At 40.9% G+C, this 18,655-nt stretch overlaps 1 protein-coding gene across 1 annotated transcript in view; it reads left to right on the top strand.

Annotated features, from left to right (window-relative positions):
* The first annotated feature begins 17,420 nt into the window (after positions 1 to 17,420).
* The window catches only part of zswim6 (zinc finger, SWIM-type containing 6), a 41,555-nt gene continuing 40,320 nt past the window's right edge, over positions 17,421 to 18,655 (top strand). Inside the window, exon 1 of the mRNA XM_020082336.2 lies at positions 17,421 to 18,258. Coding sequence (XP_019937895.2) covers positions 17,832 to 18,258 — 427 coding nt within the window. The 5' untranslated portion in view covers positions 17,421 to 17,831. The remainder of the gene's footprint in view (positions 18,259 to 18,655) is intronic.

Raw genomic sequence — 18,655 nt, 5'->3', positions numbered from 1 at the left:
GGTCGGTCCTGCGTGTTATTCCCTTTGCTGCACCTGAAGCGTTACCTCTGGAGGGGTTCGTCTGAGGACACGGTGTGATTGTTTTCAAACTGGGTCATCTGCAGACCTCAGAAATGAAAAGGTGTCCGGTTCCACCCGGAGCAGCCCGAGTGCCAGCTGGTATTGTTATCTACGGAGTATCTGCGGGCATGATGTCACATGTAATGTTTGTGTTCCCGTCTTCCTGCTCCTCTGAGATACCATGTGTTCCCACAAGACATTATGTAAGCACCCCCGGCCTCCCTCCTCTGTCTGCCCTTACACAGCGTATTCCCCTCGCTCGCTCCGCTGTCTGCTCCGGGCACAATAAAATCTTAAAGACAGAAAGAGCTGACTGGCCTTTGAATCTCCAACAAGAGTCTACAGTCACGCTCGCTGCTCTATGAGGGCGCGCTATCACATTACATCACTCAATTTGTATTTAAGAACAGCCGAGAGGAGAAGACTGACTCGTACTTCAGATTTGCAGGTTATGTGGAGCTTCTTGCACTGAATATATTTCTCATATGCTGAAAAATCGGCCACCGCCACCAAATGATCAAAGCGAGACAGGAAGGAAATGCAAGACAACAAAGGAGGGACACTTGGAGAATTAGGCTAAAGAACCACAAGGACATGAAAAACAACTACAAACAGAAATGTGAAACTGCAAAGTGATACAAAACAATGCAAAACCACCACAAAGACACAAAACTTAAAAGAAAGATGCAAAAAAGACCACAACCAACATGGCTTCTTGGTTTGTGGTTGTCTTAAGTGGATCCACTAATATTTTTGATCACAGGGGTCCTTTGTGTCCTAATCTGCCTGTGCATGTGCTTGTATATTTATGTTCCAACTCTATGCTGTGGTACCTGTGCTTAATTATATCTTAGAAAACTAGAAGGCCTTTCAGAGAGAGGACTCTTGAGAAATTCCCAAACATGTTGAAAACGTCCCCTGTCTCACATTGTTACAGAAAGTGAAAAGAAATGATTGATCTTCTTCTTCTTCTGTGTTGTCTCGTGTCTTTATATGGACAGGTACAATTTCATTTTGGCAGATTGTTTTATATTGCATGTCTCTTTGTGGACATTTTGTATCTTTCTGGTCATTTTGTCTTTCTTTGTGACCAGTTGTGTGTCTCTTTGTGGACATTTTGCTTCTTATTGGTCATGTTGCATCTCTGGGATAATTTGTGTGTCTCTTTTCATCTTGAGCTGTGGCCCCCTGGCTCCTTGGGCCCCTGGGCCTATTGTCAGGTAGGTCTCTTCAGTCCATTCATTCTGCTCTTAATTACTTTTGTGATATTGATTGTTTTGAAGGACTGTGTATATACTGCGTCTGATCACTACAGATTTCTTTCCAAATTAATTATAACTAATAATCCTTCCTTGTGTTGTACTCATGTGGGCTGTAGACACTGACTCTACTTTCTCTTGTTTGAGTCCTAAAACAACCACATGTGTTGTGCTCATTAGATTTCTCCCTCAAACACATCAGGAGTTGATGCTAATTGAGCAATCACCAAATGCAATGCTAAACCATTATTTTGCTTTTGTAAAATTAGCTTGAGACCTGTATTTTAGCTGTTTTTTTTTTTTTTTTTAAGGCCATCTACATCCTGCTCTGAAATCCAAGCTGTCCCTTAAGAAAAGACTGCCTGGTCTCTCTGAATGAGGGATTAAACACAAGGAAAAAATAATGTAACCCAATATCACAATCAACCAGAGCCAGGATGACGTTCCCACGCGAGGAATCTGATGCCCTGTTAGGAGCAACAAGAAAGAGAGGAAGACGGGCTGTGAGGGAAGGAGCGAGGGGAGGGAGGGAAGGTGGGAGGAAGCAGCTCTTAAAACAAATGACTGCTCTGGGAGTTGACTCATTAAAGTTAGTGAGAGGGGAAATAAATGGCAGTGATATTAATGAACCTTTGTTTGAACTTCCTGTCATTTTAAGTTTGGTGTATAAATATTACCTTGGCGTGTGTCTGCACTGAGACTGGTAAATATTTTTGCAGGCAACCCATGTTAAAGTAAAGGAATATTTACTGTTTATTCACTTATGTTACTTCCTACAGTCAGAAATACACAGTATCTGAATCTGTTCCAGACCAGTGGTGGAAAGTAGCTACGCTTTTGCATTTCAATGGGAAATATTGTACAATTTTGCTCTACAAATACAAATACTGCACTTTTTGTACATCTGTGGTAATTTGACTGCAACTTACTGGTCATGTCTGATTGAGCCTGTAACGTGCTGTAAACTTTGGCTCCCCCATGCGGCCAAGAGTTATTCTACAGGTGATATTAAAATCGTCATCAACAACCCATGAAAGGTCAATATCAGTTTTATTGTAGGAGGTGAGACAATAAGTATCTGTCACATGTTAGATCACATCCCGGAGCAGACCTCCATTAACCCTCCGTTAATGTTGGAGTGGGCGACATCACAGAATTTAAATAGTAATTAAAAATATTTCTAGTATGTTTATTATAAGACTTTGAATAATTATTTATGAATAAAACATGTCAGTAAAAGATTGGGTTGAACCAGTCTACCAGGCCAGGGGCACAAGGAGTCTCTCTCTTGCAAATTATCCAAGAGAGAGACACAAAACCAATTCAAAAAGAAGAAATATATTCAGTTTCAAAGTGACAAACAACATCCATGGAGCGATTCAGCTGATGTGGTTGTTTACTGTCACAATCCAGGATCCTGGCTGAAATGTAGCGCTCAGGTCACTTATTGTTCACGTAGATAGAAAATGTTTAAACACTTTCATTCATAACACTTTACTTATAGATAGCAATTTGTTGTATTCTGTGTTTTCTGCACATCCACCGTTTATTTCATATTGTGTTGAAGCTGGGATAGAAATGTAGTGAAAATCATTACCTTATTGAAAATTCCTTCATCAGCTCTTTTCATCTGATTGCTTAACTGAATAAAATACATTTGAATGCAGGTTGCATCAAACAGAAACATCCACGATGCAGCGTGAATCATTTTCAGGCTTCTTCTCTGATTTGTCAATGTAATTCCACGTTCTTCAGATACAACGATTGTAAGGGGAGACATTTTGATTACAACATGATTTACTGAGTACTGAGAGGCACTGATGCACGTGAACCTGTTCTGCAGCTGCCCCGCCTGAGGGTGGAGCTGTTGTAACACATGTGGGATGGACTGCTGCTCTGGCCTTGTAGAGTTACTGTAGTTAACTGAGAGGAAATTCTTTTTCAGAGTCAGGGCAAAAACATGGCAAACACCTACTGACGGAGCAGTGACATCAGCTGTTTTCAACAAAGTGCAGCACGGAGAGGGATCAATGATGTTCTCACGTTTCACTCCGGAGGGGGGATCTGTGGGAAATGTGGGAAAGAGAGAACCACTCTAAGTGACCTTGGCCACGAATTTAGTGCAAAAGTCCCTCAGAAATATTGACATTTGACTGTGCAGTTTCTAACATGATGCATTGTGGGTTTGCTCCATTAAACTAAAGTACAGAGGGAAATTTAAAGAATGCTTTTTTTTTTTTGTCATCGTTGCATTTATAGTTTAGTTTATTCTGTTTTCCAGTGGAGAAGGTTTTGGTATGGAGGGGGCACAACCTGACAATTACACTTCGGACAACCATTGGCTTGAGGCGCTGAGGTGTGAATACAGCCAGGATTTTATCTTTGCTCCTCAGTTGAAGCCCATCAGCCAATCATCTACACACTGTATGAGCCTCTGTAAACCACAGGCAGCACGGCATTAATCATCAAGCATGGGGCCTCTGTGAAAAGAACAGGAGCAAAGAACAGGAGGGAAGTTCCTTATATTTCTGAAGAACTAAGCTTTGCATGGTCTAGCCTACATTAATTTACACTTAGATTCTTTATTATGGTGAAATTGTAAAATCTAAAGCAAAGACAGAAAATGCTTATGTTTTAACTTTCACCTTAAATCTCTATAGTGCAGTACCTGTTGTAAACCTATTTGTTTGGATGGGCGGTTCTCTTGTCCTGTGTTAATGCTCCAGAGCGTCAGAATTATTCCTTGTCATCAGTGAGTCCTCCTCAAACACTTCTACAATATACTGTTAATTTTATTGTTTGTGTTCTGGATGTTGTGTGCAGAGTGAAAAACAGTCCATGGTGCAGAGTGGAGTTAGAAATCTTTGTGTTCCTCCTACCTGGTTTATTTACTAAATCCTTTTTTTGCATCAAATGAAACTGAGTTTGCTTTATTACTGTTCATTTGTGCGATTTGTGTATAAGTTTGAATGATTTCCTGAACTGCTGTTGTTTTTTCGCACATTGCATGTCGGCTATTTTAGAGGTCTGTTCGATATAAAGTATTGCAGCAACAAAACAAATGCGCTTTTGCTTTGAGGACAAATTTCCAGACAGGACAATGATGTTAGCGCGCTGCCCGGCCCCACTGACTGCTTCAGAGCTCTGGTCCCAGTTAATGCAATTTTAATTAATATTGAACGTATTGTGATTGCATCCAATTCAGCCCTGCACTGTTTTGGGCACAACACACAAGTATGAGGCCGATTAGATGAACAGTTCGTGACATGTGCGTTCCACAACATGCAGGTAAGGCAGGTAGGTAGGTAGATATAGATTATTATAATTCTGTTGTATCATTCAAATGTATCATGAAATTTCTTGCATGTTTATATCTTGCTTAATTTCACTGTGTAAATAGTTTACATGAATTCAGATTCATGACAATACATTTTGTTCCATATCGACATATTTCCATGGTCACTCACTTCAGTTCAATGACATGAACTCTATTTTTCTATCTTATTGTGGAAGGTACTTTGTTTTTCATGTAGTTTTTTTTCTCTTAGTTTGAAAACATTTGTTCAATTATCTGGATGTAGATTAGTTTAGATCATAGCATTGGCCTTCATCAAGCACATTGATAAATCCTTTGCAGGGGCCACATACAAATATTTGAAATCAAAAGAAGACAAAAAAAAGTATAGTAAGTATTAATTTATTTTATTATATAATGATTAATTTTCTCATGAATGAACAAACAGGAAACATACATTTAACCCATGGTGATCAGGCACAGATAATAAAAACTTAATTGTTTCCATGGAAATTGCTGGAAACCTGGTTTGGGTCAGAGAAGAACTCAATACATTTGGCAGGATAGGACGTTTTTCAACATTTTGAATGATTTCCCAGGGAATAATACTCTTATTAAATTTTTTTTAAATAAAGCATATTTAGGGAACTGATATCGAAGCGTGTGTGAAATTTGAACTTTGAGGGGACTGTTGGGAGGAGGTCTGTGCTCTACTGCGTTCCATTTCAGTTTCTACTCTTTTCATCTGAAAGAAAAAAAAAAGAGAAATGCTCCTTTCAATGCACACAACTGCATGAAGAAGAAAACTGACAAGCACGCCCCCTTCACACTGCCACAGGCTAGGTGTGTTGAGGGAATAACACCCCCCTCCCCCAAATATCCACATACCCTCATGTTAAATACGGTTACTATTGAAGCAATATTATTACAGCTCTTACCCATTTTAAAGTGGATACCTTAATATTTACAGATTATTTTAATACGTTCAAATTGTATTTGCATTTACAGATGTGTGTACATGTAAATCTTCATTCTATACATTCACAAATCTCTGTACACCTGCAATTACACATTTACAGATTCTTATACACATTGAAATCAGGGTTTTCAACACACTGAGTGTTCACATACAAACTAAGGCAAAGTTCTACAACTTATATTGCTATAGTAAAACCCCTTGATGACAGATATTCAGGGAGATGAACAGGTCTGCGGTGAAATAGTGTGCTTTTATTGTGAAATCCTTCTTTTGTAGTCACATTTTAACTCTCTGTCCTTATTAAGAGAACCACGTTTTTCTGTGAGACTCATTGTGTCAAAGAAATTATTCATAATTTTCAATCAGTGATTCATCAGTGTTTAACAGTAATTGAATTTTGATATGGGGCAATTATTCATCATTTAAGGTTATTTGCATTAATTTGAAATATTAATGGGTTCTTTTGGAGCGAGTGAGTAGATGAGTATTTGGTCACAGAGGAGCTCCACCACTCCAGGCATATATCCCAGCATCCTCTGCACTGTCTGCACGGCTGGCGCAGGTCAGAGGAGGGAGTCGACACATTTCCTTCTGAGAAGGAAAAGAAAATGGATTCTTTGAACAGGCAGAGAGGAGCTTAAGTAAATCCTTGAATGTGTCTTGAAAGTGTTTCCTCAAAATTATAATTGCAAATGATGATTTTTCCCGAAATCCAATGTCCTCATTCAATCTCGTCTATATCCCGTCCAGTGAGGAGCATATACGTTGTCATGGTAACAGTAACATTTGCCTATCAAATTCAGTTCTCCCAGTCTTTGGTTGATTCATCACACTGCTTGTGCTTGCTCGTTGTGGGAACTGCAGCCTGAGAGGTCCCATTCAGCACACTGTGTCAATGCGGAACATGACTTATCTCAACAGCCACTCGATGAGTTGGTGCAAAAGATTTTGAAACCTTCATATGGTTTCCAAGTTTGTGTGGTTTCTCAACATCTATTGAATGGATTACTGATATTTAGTAGAGACGTTCAGGCCATCTTTGGGATGAATTATAATTTTGGTGATCCTCAGATTTTTCTTTTAGTTGAAATTTTTTATTTTTTGAATTCTTTGGCTGAATACATTGAGATGAGGGGATTTGCAACAAAGACATTTTGCTTTAGTGTGTTTAAATCTCATCAATGTGCCCACAGTGAATCCTGTGGAGGATCTCCTGCTGTTTTCTAACATCAGCTAATTTCGACATTCTGCAGTTTTTACAAGGTTATACTGCAGTTTTTTCTAGTTTTTACTGCAGTTTTTACTAGTTTTTACTAGGAGGCTGGTCAGGGAAACTCAGACAACATTTGTGTTCTCACATACAGCCCCTCTGGAGAGTGTATTCTCAGTTCAGTTCAGTACTGGGCCAAAAGCAACTTTATTGCCATGAAATTTTGTACAGATCTTCCCAGGGGATGAATCCTTCTGATTTTGGTGGAGTGCCACCAGCAGGCCAAAATGTTCCCTTATCCTGTGAAACATCTCAAAATCCACCAGATGGTTTATGGTTCTCTAACTTTAATGAGTCTCAATCGGCAACATCAGCAACTCAAAAACGTCAATACTTCCAAATCAGCCCCATCAGTGCTGAACTTGCTATGTCTGAGCTAATTAAGTTGGTCAGTGTGAGCGTAATAGCATGCTGCGGTGTGCACTTAGCACTGCCCGTGCCTCACGGAGCTGACTTTTCCTTCTCCTTGCGATTTCTCCCCCAAGTGCCAGATGATAATAGGCAATCCTATGGTGAAACATTTTCCCCTCAAATTTCCAGTATAATGAGATTTTGGGGCTGGACACAGAGAGAGGGAGAGGCTGCTATGAGGGGAGAGGCTGTGAGGGTGTGAGATAAGAATAGATTAATAACAGAGAGAAGAGGGTTTCGCTCTGAAATGAGCTGATTTTCTGATTCAGCGCTCTGTCACATGTCACTGTCAAGATTGTTTTGACACCACGCTGAGAAATTGAAGAGGAAGACGGCCAGCTCATGAAACTTGCAGATCCCGGCTGAATTTAGGATATTCTCGCACAGGCCGTGTGGCTTTGGATGGGGGCGGGTTTGGTTCTCTTCTAGGATTTGAGAACGGAGGGGGGTTGACTCCTTCTCGCATGTACGTGGTCTTTTACGTCAAGCAGACGGACAGATATTGGATTTTTTTCTCTCGCACACTTTTTGACGGACCTCAAAGGCTTCTATTCACCTGTGATTTCATGTTCTGCACAGAGCTGTACCCAGGGCTTTAAAACTACTGAGATCACGAGAACAACTTCCCGCCCGATAACACCACAGACCAATCTGACCAGACTCCACAAGGTCAAGGCTATTTTTATTGCACACATGCATATTTACACCCCGTTTATGGAGCAAAATCGGAATTCATCACATCCACCAACAAGGCTTTGTTTTCGTCTGTGTTTGTTTATTAGTTAGGATTACGCAAAAATGACTCAATTGATTTACATGACATTTTGTGGAGTGGTGGGTCATGACTCATTCAATTTTGGTTTGGATCCAGATCAGGGAACAGTTCCAGAATGTCTTTTTCACTTTATTTAATATTGCAAGACATTTTTCAAAATGCTCTTTAATTTCCTTGAGAACAGTTCATGAATCTTGATTTTAAAAAATGATACTCAAAATAAAGTTAAATTAAGATTCAGGCATATTAAAGAGACTGATAACCGTCAGTCATTCATGCCAATTTTCCATTTCTTGTAGATTTGTCTGGATCCTCATCCTGCTTAAGGTTTGGTTGAGTTGTAGAGTTTGGGAAAGATTGTGGTTTAGGTCAAATTAAGTACTTTGTGAAGGTCAGGGGGCTTCATCACAGTTATGAAAACATGGTTAGGGTTTGGAAATGATTGTGGCCGTACTTTTAAAGAAAAACAGTGGGGGCTGTCAGTGGTAATCTGAAAAAAGAACAACTGTCTGTAATGTTTCATTCTGACGCCTCGTGACTTTCTCCACTGGTTCTGTCGTACTCACCTCAGCCAATAGGGGGCTTTGTCATGACACTGTATCAGATCTATTCTGCTGCAGCTGGATGAGATGCTGCTGAGACCAATAAGAGCGACGGAGAGCACAAGTCGCAGGCTGCAAAACCAAAACAAGGAGCTGAAAGATGATAAAAAAGAAATGCAAAGAAATGATGAGACTTTCATCACATTTGTCAGATTTAGATCATATTCATTAAGTTTCATGCAAACATTGCATGATATGATGATAAAAGTAAGGGATCACCATTGAGATTTTAAGTCATTCAACCTTATTATGGCACTAAATGAAAAATCATCAGGGAGGAGACATTCGGGTGTATCCTCATTAATGTCTGTACAAAGTTCTTAATCCATCTAAAAGTTGAGATATTTTAGTCTGGACCAGAGCTGTGGACTGACCAACACTGAACTCTGTGTCACTATGAAAATAATTTATTATTGCAGCATCCAATGCAAACTTCTCCCACGTTGTTTTCGAACTGACCTCAGTATCCTCAGTTGTAGTTACTGTATGTCCCTGAAAATACATTTCTTATCAGATTTTTTTTGTACATATAGAGAAATTATTCATTTTCACGTCCTAAATCTGCCGTCCACAAAAAAACCCCAAATCCACTTCAAAAGTATTCCTCAGACTGCACTGAGGAAAAGACGTTGCAGGTTGGGGTCTGGAGTGGATACTTTCCCCTCCTTTTAACTTCTCGGTTTTAATGTATCACCTTGAAATCCACAGGGCATCCTCCCCGGAGTCCCTTTGTCTATGAATGCTAATGGGGTCTCTCTATGTTAATAATAAATAGCTGCTGATAAAATAATAAATTTCTAATGTCCCTCTCAGACCTTTTCTCTCCCTCCTCCGTCTCAGATTAGTTTATCAGGGCTTTGCTGCCCCAAACACTTTGGACTTAATTATTTAAAATGCCTAAAAAATTCATATCCTTTCTTTTGGGGTGAAAAAGCCATCGTTCAGCCGGTGAAAATTTAGAGAAAGAGGCTGAGGGGGATGAAATATTCAGCAGCGTGCAGGCCCTTCAATTATTTTTCAGATGCACAAATGTTAAAAAACACATGCATAGTGAAATGAGCGTTTTAAGGCAGAATAATTCCCAGAGCAATATAATACAGCTTTGTCAATTATTCAATGCTAAATCCCCCCCACCGACCCTTTACACATTTATGTTTAATCACATTCAGGGAATATGGATACTATCACTTTTTCACCCTGAAGCAATGCAATTAAGTGCCAAAAAATGATGTTATATGGTGCAAATATTAAAAAACAATAAGTTATGACCATTTGGGAGCAGATCCAGTGCTCCAGTTTGTTGCTCCCATGGCTTCCAGTGCCAGTGACTGACTGTCCTGACTTTATTATTATCATTTTTGGATCGTCAAATGCTCCTTCCTGTCTCCGACCATGCCGGTTTGCCTCCTATCAATGTCTAACCTACAGCAGAACATTTAAAAGGAAATTCTCCTCCTGTCCTCATCTGTAATTTAAGCATTCCTTTGTGTTATATCCTATCCCTGGTATCGCTCTTCACTACACAAATGCTTTTGTTTGCTGGCTGTCATTGTGCTGTATTATTTAGAGGCAGAACAAACAGAAAGCCCTCGCCGTCTTCCTCTCCTCTTCCTAATTCGTTTGAACACTGGCTCCTCTGGCCTGTCAGTGTATCTACCACAGGGATCAATTTCACCACTGCAAACCCACTGGATGAGATCAGATGGGGCATTTTAACACCCATGCTGTCTTCGGCGAGAGTTGGGGGGCCTCTGAGGAGTAGGGTGAAATCTTCATGGGGCACCGTTCACGCTGAGACAATTAAATAAAAAAAAACATTCTTTCTGATTGACTTTTTCAGAGAAGAGTTTAATGACAGTTTTAAAACTCCTTAATGTAATTGAAAAGAACATAAATGATGGGGTGAGTTCAAATGATGGGCTTGGAGACGTGTTTGAGTCTCAAATTAATTTAAATTGCTCCATGACATGCCCAGAGGTTCTGGGTCATTTTTTTTTTTCTCCCCCCCTCCATCTTCGTCTCCTCGTCTTTCCCTGTTTTACCCAGATGTGGAGGAAGTATTCCAGTCCTTTTGTTAATCTAACCAATCAGAGAAGACCTTTAGTTAACTAATTAACTTAAACCTATATGTAGAAAAAGTTTTAAGAAGCTTAAATGAACTGAACTGAAAAAAGCAATGATAATTGATTCTATTGTGTTTTATGAGATATATATGTTACAGATCTGGTTGTATTTTCATTAAACAAGAAGGAATCAAATGTTGCCCTGGTCATAGATGTCAACTGATTTATGCACCTCATGATTTGTGGAGAAAAAAGACGATCTTCACATTTTGAAGCTTTGAGGTCTCGTCAAACTTCATAAAAAGGATGTTGTAGTTATTTCTTTAATACTTGAATAGTACAAAGGTGTGCACACCAGAGGACAGCTGTGGCTCAGGGTAAGTCCTCTTACCACAAGATCAGCAGTTTGGTCCCTGGGAAAAACCCCAAATTGCCCCTACTCATATATAAAGTGATGCACATAGATACACTGTAAGAATGTGTGTGTGTGTGTGTGTGTGTGTGTGTGTGTGTGTGTGTGTGTGTGAAAAAACTTTGAGTAGTGTAATATTGATGCAAACAATTTACATATGGCATCATTTCATAGCATGCCACAAGTAGCCTACTTTACTTTTGAAAAACATAAGATACAGTTAGCGCTGTTATATCTGAATGTGAGCGTTACATATGGAGCTTTCATTTTACATCTACAACTATTTGTGAAGCATAAAATATAATGTTTTTTGTTTGCAAATGACACAAATTATTTTTCTGTCCTTGAAATATAATATTTATTATAATGTATGGTCAGCTTTTAGCAATAAATCCACTTAAAAACGTATCCAGTCGATCACCACCTGCACTGCTTAAAGCGGGAATAGGAGGGAAAGGTGAAAGCTTTTCTCGGAGTCAGACTTTACAATAGCATTGGGGTTTTCTTGGAGTCAAAGATACAAGTGGAAAGCAGTGTTCATTTTTCTGGGTAAAGTTGGAAAACTTTTCTCAGCTTTTTTCGCTTTACAGTGACGTACAACTGGAGGTGAAGAAAAAAGAGGGCAGCAGAGATCTGCACATTAACAGCAGAAATAGCTGAAGAGACAGACTGAGGGCAAAATGTAAGAAAACATGTTTTAAACATGAAGTGTCTTCCGCATTGGTGACAAGTTGTGGGTAAAATTGACTATAACTGCATGTATACACACATACACACACCTATGTTCATTGGGACTACATGGTTTCTAATCCCTATGGGCCCCGGGGGCTTTGCTCTCAGGCCCCTCAACTGGGTGAATATAAACCTGCCTCTCTGAGTTATGGAAATGCAGATGGAGATTCTCATGCTTCCTCCTGACACACACACACACACTCACACACACACACACACACACACACACACACACACACACACACACACACACACACACACACACACACACACACACACACACACACACACACACTCCTGGATTCAGGTAAAGAAAGGACAAATAGGGTCAAACACTATAAAAAAATTGTCAACTCTGCACTGAAAATAATGACTGGATTATGGACTTTGTGTATATGTGTTTGAGTGTGTGTGTTTGTGTGTGTGTGTATTTTCCTGTACTTATATCTTTGTGAGGACCATTTTAAGCATAGACCCTGAAGGGCGAGGACAGTTTGGGCAGGTCCTCACTTTTCAAAAGTTTGATGGTAAGACTTGGTTATCAGGTTATGGTTTGAGTTATGTTTAGGTTAGTGTTAGGCATTTGGTTTGGATGGTTAAGATTAGGGTAAGGGGCTAGGGAATGTATATGATGTCAATGATTGTCCTCATTAAGATAGAAACATGTGTGTGTGTGCGTGTGTGTGTGTGTGTGTGTGTGTGTACAAAGCCTACATTTACTGTATATGTGTGTGTTGGTTCTTTGCATAATTCCAGCACAGCTTGACATTTAATTGGTCTAATTAACATGTCTAAGGATACAATAAATTATACAGTATTTCAGGCAGCCAATAATTCCTGCTCATGTCAGTGTGTCACCTGCATGTGATGATTATTTAATGTTGTGTCTTTTTTGTCAGTTTGTGGTTTGTATTCCTGTTTTTATTCTGCAAAGGTGGAAGAAGTATCCAGACTCAAATTCTCTGTAAGTATCAAAGTAAATGTAAAATCCCCCCTTTGGCTTATATAGGATTTTATATGACATTACTAGATTGATAAAAATGACCTGTCAGTGTGTACGCATCATTTTTATGTTTGTATTCTTCTGTTTTTATGTGAGAACTACAGCTGACCAGAGACCCAGCTGATCATCCAATAAGAGCCAGGAGATGGATCGGTTGGGGAATTAATTATGTTATTAAAAACTGCACATTAAATGTCAACCAGTGAGGCAGAAATGCAGCACGAGTGTGTCTGACGTCTGCCTGACCAAAGGTCACAAACCAAAAAGATTGGAAGCCACTAGGTTGATCTTCTGCGATCTGTTGTGGACTAATCATGTGTATTTTTTAAAATGTTAAATCTTAATTTGACAAACAATTGATTATAGTCACATAAGTGTTTCCTTCTGAAATGCAGTGAAGTAGAAGTATAAAGTATATAAAGCTGTGTTTTCTATCACTTATGAGGAGACATAAATGTACTTTAACATTTTCCAGCACTAGTCATCTGTGAGTTTGGCCATTTTCATAATCTTAGTTGTGTTTGCACCACCAGAATTCTGCATGAATCACTGTGACGTTAAGATTTCATGCCCAACTGCACTGCTTCGATTGACAGCAACAATCTGACATCACGTGCAACTCGACCAAAGAGGAGAATCAAAATTCAGATCCACTTATTGATTGTTGTTTTGGGGGAGAAGATCAGAGATGTGAGGGATCCAAGTGAGATCACGGGAGCATCTGTGAATTACTTTCATCTGAATATTCATAACCTCCCAATGATCATTTGTGTCAGAGAAGGGAAGGGACACGGTGGGGGGATGTGAAGGTGCAAAAACTGCTAATAAAGGGATGAATAATAAAGCAGAATTGAAAAAAGGGGCACCGACAGGAGGAGCAATCATTTGTTTGACTACACTTCTCAGATTTAAAACAAATCATTCACTTGCTGTCTGCCAGCCTCAACACTCAGACTTCATTTTTATTCTCTTAATTTTCATCATTCACTCCATCCTTTCTTTAAATTTCACTTCAATTTCTTTTCTCATCCCCCCACCATCCTCTCTGGAGTGATCTTTATCCCCCCCCCCAGTCCTCAGTATCCTCCCACACCCTCCCTCTATCACCGTACCCCCACATCCCCACCCCTCAGCGTTTAGTGATTAATGCGATTTTTAATTGTCATGCTCACTTTTATGCTCATTAAAGTGTATTATGCAGCAGTTAGGGTATTAAAGTTCAGTGAGAAATTTCATGCATACTGATGAGAATGCAAATGAGCCCAGCGTGAAAAGGATACTATGGTTTGTGTTGTGTGTCTGTGTGTGTGTGTGTGTGTGTGATTATCCCCAGGAGTGAGCGTTGAGGTTCATTATCACCCTTGCTAGCCATCTTAGCAGAGCAGAGCGAGTCCACCCATATCATTTTAATGGGAGTCTTAAAGAATTCTTTATGCCTGAATACCTGGACTGTAACATATGATGCTGTGTCGTAAGAAATCTTTTATGGGCTTTATTTAAAATAAAAAATGAGAAAACAAAATCCAAACTGCTTGAGTTAAAATTCAAGGTTTGGTCTGAATACCTGCTGGACAATTTGTAGTCTGTGTACCGTGTGAGTGTTGTGAACAAAGCATGTAAATGAGCTCTAATTTGAATAGCATAACCACAGCTGTACTTAAAGCTAAACGCTAATGTCACTGTAATGCCTTCGAGGAGATCACATGTTTGTCATGCTTCGATATTTGTATTATTTTCATTTCCTTTATTTTTTTTGCATCTGTTAAAAATGTCATCAACAATCGCTCGCTGTGAATTCTTTGGAGGCTCTCCTGCTGTTTTTTCACATTGGCTCATTTTGGCATTCTCTGGCGTCTCTACCAAGAGCATAGCTTGAACTCCAGAGAAAGTCCATAACCTCCCATACAGCCCCTCCGGATAATGTCCAGAGATTATGCAGAGTTCAATTCATGTCTGAAAGCAGCTTTTCCAAGTAAGAAATCACAATTTTTAGCTAATTCTGACGTCCGAGTTCAATCAGAATGCACCAATACAGCCAGTATAAAGACAGCACCACGATACATTAATGAGGCGTCCTGATGAAATGTATGAACTCTGAAGATAAGAACCTTATTATCATAATGGGCGTTTGAAATTTTAAATCTAATACAGTGCAAGTGAATTGCTGAAAAAATGAACACAAACTCAGCTGGTAGAAGACGGCTCTATCTTATTCAAGCCATTGTGTGGTGTGTGTCTATGTTGTTGTCTTCCTCTCGCAGCCCTCCTACTGTTACCACCATGCTGAGTGAATAGGCTCAGTCATTACTTTGCTTCTGCTGCGCTGTCTGCAGGGTAAAATGAGACAATTGTAAAGATTTTTAACCGGCGGCCTAAATCATTTACACAGCATGGAGTGAGTGTGCTGAAATGAGGCTGCTGATAACGCTGTCCTGCAGGAGCAGCAGGTGGCACTGTAACTGGGAAATGATGGGAAGAAAAAGAGACAGATGAACTCATTACAGTGACAAACAGCGTGTTTATGCACAAATAAAACTGTTAAAAATCACGCCTGAAATGTTCCCCTGGTGCTGATCAAAAGGAGATATCATTTTCAGATGGGGCTGCTTGGACTGTTGTTCTTTTATTTATTTATTTTCAACATTACAATCTTTGGCTCTGTATTGTTTGAAATATAGTGTCAAAGAACTGGTTGTATTGTAGTTTGTATTAAATCTGGTGACTTGCGTTTCATGTTGTGGCTGATCAGTGTTAGTACAAATAGCAAAGACACAGTGCAAAAATACTCTGTAAAAGTGAAAGAACTGCATATAAAACTTTACTCAAGTGAAAATACTTGTAAGTATTTTTTTTAAAAATGTAATACCTAAAGTAAGAGTACTCGTTATGCAGAATGGTGAATATCAGAATAATATTAGGGCATAATTCTGTAATGTAACCATGCATTCAGTAATGAGTAAGAATTATTTTATGTTGTAGCAGGTAAAGGTGGGGCTAATTGCTAAGTAAACAGGTTGATTATACTTGAAGTAATGATTTATATCTGTGACAATGACGACTCTGTGTCTCTCTGAAAATGTTACACCTCAAACAATAGTGTGTACTCTTTCTGAGACAGGAGGTTATTTGTACATGGTCACGGCAGTTCAAGTAGAAAAACATTTCCATAATGAACCTTTTGTTTCAATCATTGTCATCTATTTGGGGATTGGTTTACACTTTTTTATGACTCCAGGTGAAAACACAACTGAAAAAGAGAAATCCAGCAGTTGGGCCCCCGAGGGCAACTGGGCGAAAAACAATATGACTATTGTCCACAGTGAACTCTGTCAAGTGGTCCTGGGGTGACTCATTTTCATGTCCAGGCAATTAGGGTCAAAGAATCAGTTACAACTCATTTTATTGTCCGATATCAAACTGTCAATATCAATACTACTCACAGCACTGTATGATAAATATTAGGGTACAGCCAAGAGACAGATAGCTTAGCTTAGCACTAAGACAGGACATGGGGGCACAGCTCTGCCTAAGGTTACAAACTCCACTTGTTATAGAAGCATGTATATATATTTAGTTATTTATTTCATTCTGTGGTAAAAACCAAAGCGTAGAGAAGACATTTTTTAGGAGTTTGTCGAAGTGTTGGACTCGTTCTTGGCCATTTCTTTTCTTATTTTAATCTTTAACAATGTATTTTTGATTGGTTCAAATATTTAAGGCTGTAATCTTCTTTTTGTTTCTGGGGAAACTAATAACACTGTCAACCTAATGTAGGGGAGTAAAAAGTACAACGTTTGCATCACTAGTGAGCAGAAGCATCAACTAACATAAAACTGATAAACTCATCTTAGGCCACATTGTGTACATGGAAGAATTAAGTGAATATTAAGGGGAAATCATTTTCAAATGTATGGCAGTGGAAATAATCTATGGTTGCAGCCTTATAGTGACAATGATGCTACATTAGACCACGAACACAAACATAAAAAGTACTACAGATGAAAACCTGAGATGAGATAAAATACTTTAAAACACTGCAGTACTTCTATGGTGGGATAGAACACGCTTGAATTGTTTTTGTGTGTTGATCAGTTGATACAATGGGAGAAGGCCATTAGAGAATACAGAATATAAATGAGCTCAGTCTAAAATAAGATGGATCAGGAGTTAAACTAAACTGGTTTCAGAGTTGAGATGTGACTTCATTGGGGCAGGTTTCCAATAAAGCAGTGTCTTGCCTCTCCGGCCATGTACATGTGTTCACTGTGTGATCTCCTCATGTTTAACCACATTATTAAAGCCGCTCTTCGGGGACATTTCTCCGCTTTGCCTCTGCAGCTCTCCTGCTCATCATCGGGCTCTCACACACACCGGCTCTCTGTGCGTGTTCCCGATAATGAGCCGCGCTTTCATCAGACAGCACCCCACATTCCTGCGGAACCTGAACGTCACACGGGGCGGAGACGCATTCACTGCCCCCTCCCCCCAAACCACGAGGCTCCAGTGTTGACAGGCCAATCACCGCCCCCCCTCCCCTACGGGCACCGAGCGCTCACTTCAGCCCGACTCCAGCTCCTCTCCACGGCCGCACAAAGCCTCCCCTCTCCGGCTGTAATATCCGTGAAAGCTCGCCGGTCAAATAAAAAAAACCCCAGCGCCTGGGAGAAGGAACGCTGGTTCTTACAGCGACCCCCTCCCGCCATTTAAAGCTTTTTATTCGGGGCTCACAAAGGATTAGCGGCCGTGCGGGAATTCCGCCCTCACGGAGCTCAGCGGCCAGACCCCGCCTCTCCTTCATTTGTCAACAAAGGGGTTTGACAAGCTCGGAGAAGCCCTGCCTCCATGTTCCCTTAAAAGGATGATTTGGCCATACACGGCCGACAACCGAGCCGTGGGCAGCCGCTTTCTCTTCCCCATCCACGTTCATATGCTGCGTTGACTTCCTCCGTCGCCGTTAAAGCGGAGCTATCATGGCGGAGCGCGCACAGCAGCCCCCGGCCAAGCGGCTCTGCTGTAGACCGGGATACGGCGCAACATGTAGGCAAGGCCAGCGGGCCGCGTGGGCGCCGTGCGGCGGCTCCTCCGCCGCTCAGGGCGACTCGAGCAAAACCCACAGCCCGGAGACTCTGCTGGACATCGCGGCGCGGAGAGTCGCGGAGAAGTGGCCGTTCCAGCGGGTCGAGGAGCGCTTCGAGAGGATCCCGGAGCCCGTCCAGAGGCGGATCGTGTACTGGTCCTTTCCGAGGAGCGAGCGAGAGATCTGTATGTACTCGTCGTTCGGCACGGGCGGGGAGGAGATCGCGAGTAGCGGGGAGAGCGGAGACGACACGCGGCTGCCGTTCCGACGGGGCATCGGTCTGCTGGAGAGCGGCTGCGTGGACAACGTACTGCAAGTCGGTGAGTGATGCGATGGGACCCGGGCACGCCGAGTGCAAATACAACCGTACACGGCTTTAAACCAGCCAGAAAAACACACAGCACGGGCTGAGTTAAATCTCATTTATGTGGAGGACGAGAGGAACGTAGGCGGATGAAGTGACAGGCTGTGACAACAAAGGGAGAAGCGTTCAGGCGACAGGCACACAGAGGCTACAATGGGGCTTTAAATCTGCTGGCTGCATGAATAGCAATGTGTGGCTGGGGCATTTAAATCCTGTTTTGCTCGGGGGCAGTTTGAATGTGAAATGCAGGGAGGCTACAAAGCCTCCAGCTCCACTAATTGCGTGGAAAATGAAGCTTGTGGCTTCAAACAAAACGGGAATCCCCACCACTGCCCCAAACCCAGCACAATCCA

The sequence above is a fragment of the Paralichthys olivaceus genome, chromosome 18 (assembly GCF_024713975.1).
Source record: "Paralichthys olivaceus isolate ysfri-2021 chromosome 18, ASM2471397v2, whole genome shotgun sequence".
In the NCBI taxonomy this organism is placed as follows: Eukaryota; Metazoa; Chordata; class Actinopteri; order Pleuronectiformes; family Paralichthyidae; genus Paralichthys; species Paralichthys olivaceus.
Note: the sequence above shows the minus strand (reverse complement) of the source record. Positions and strands in the feature narration are given on the sequence as shown.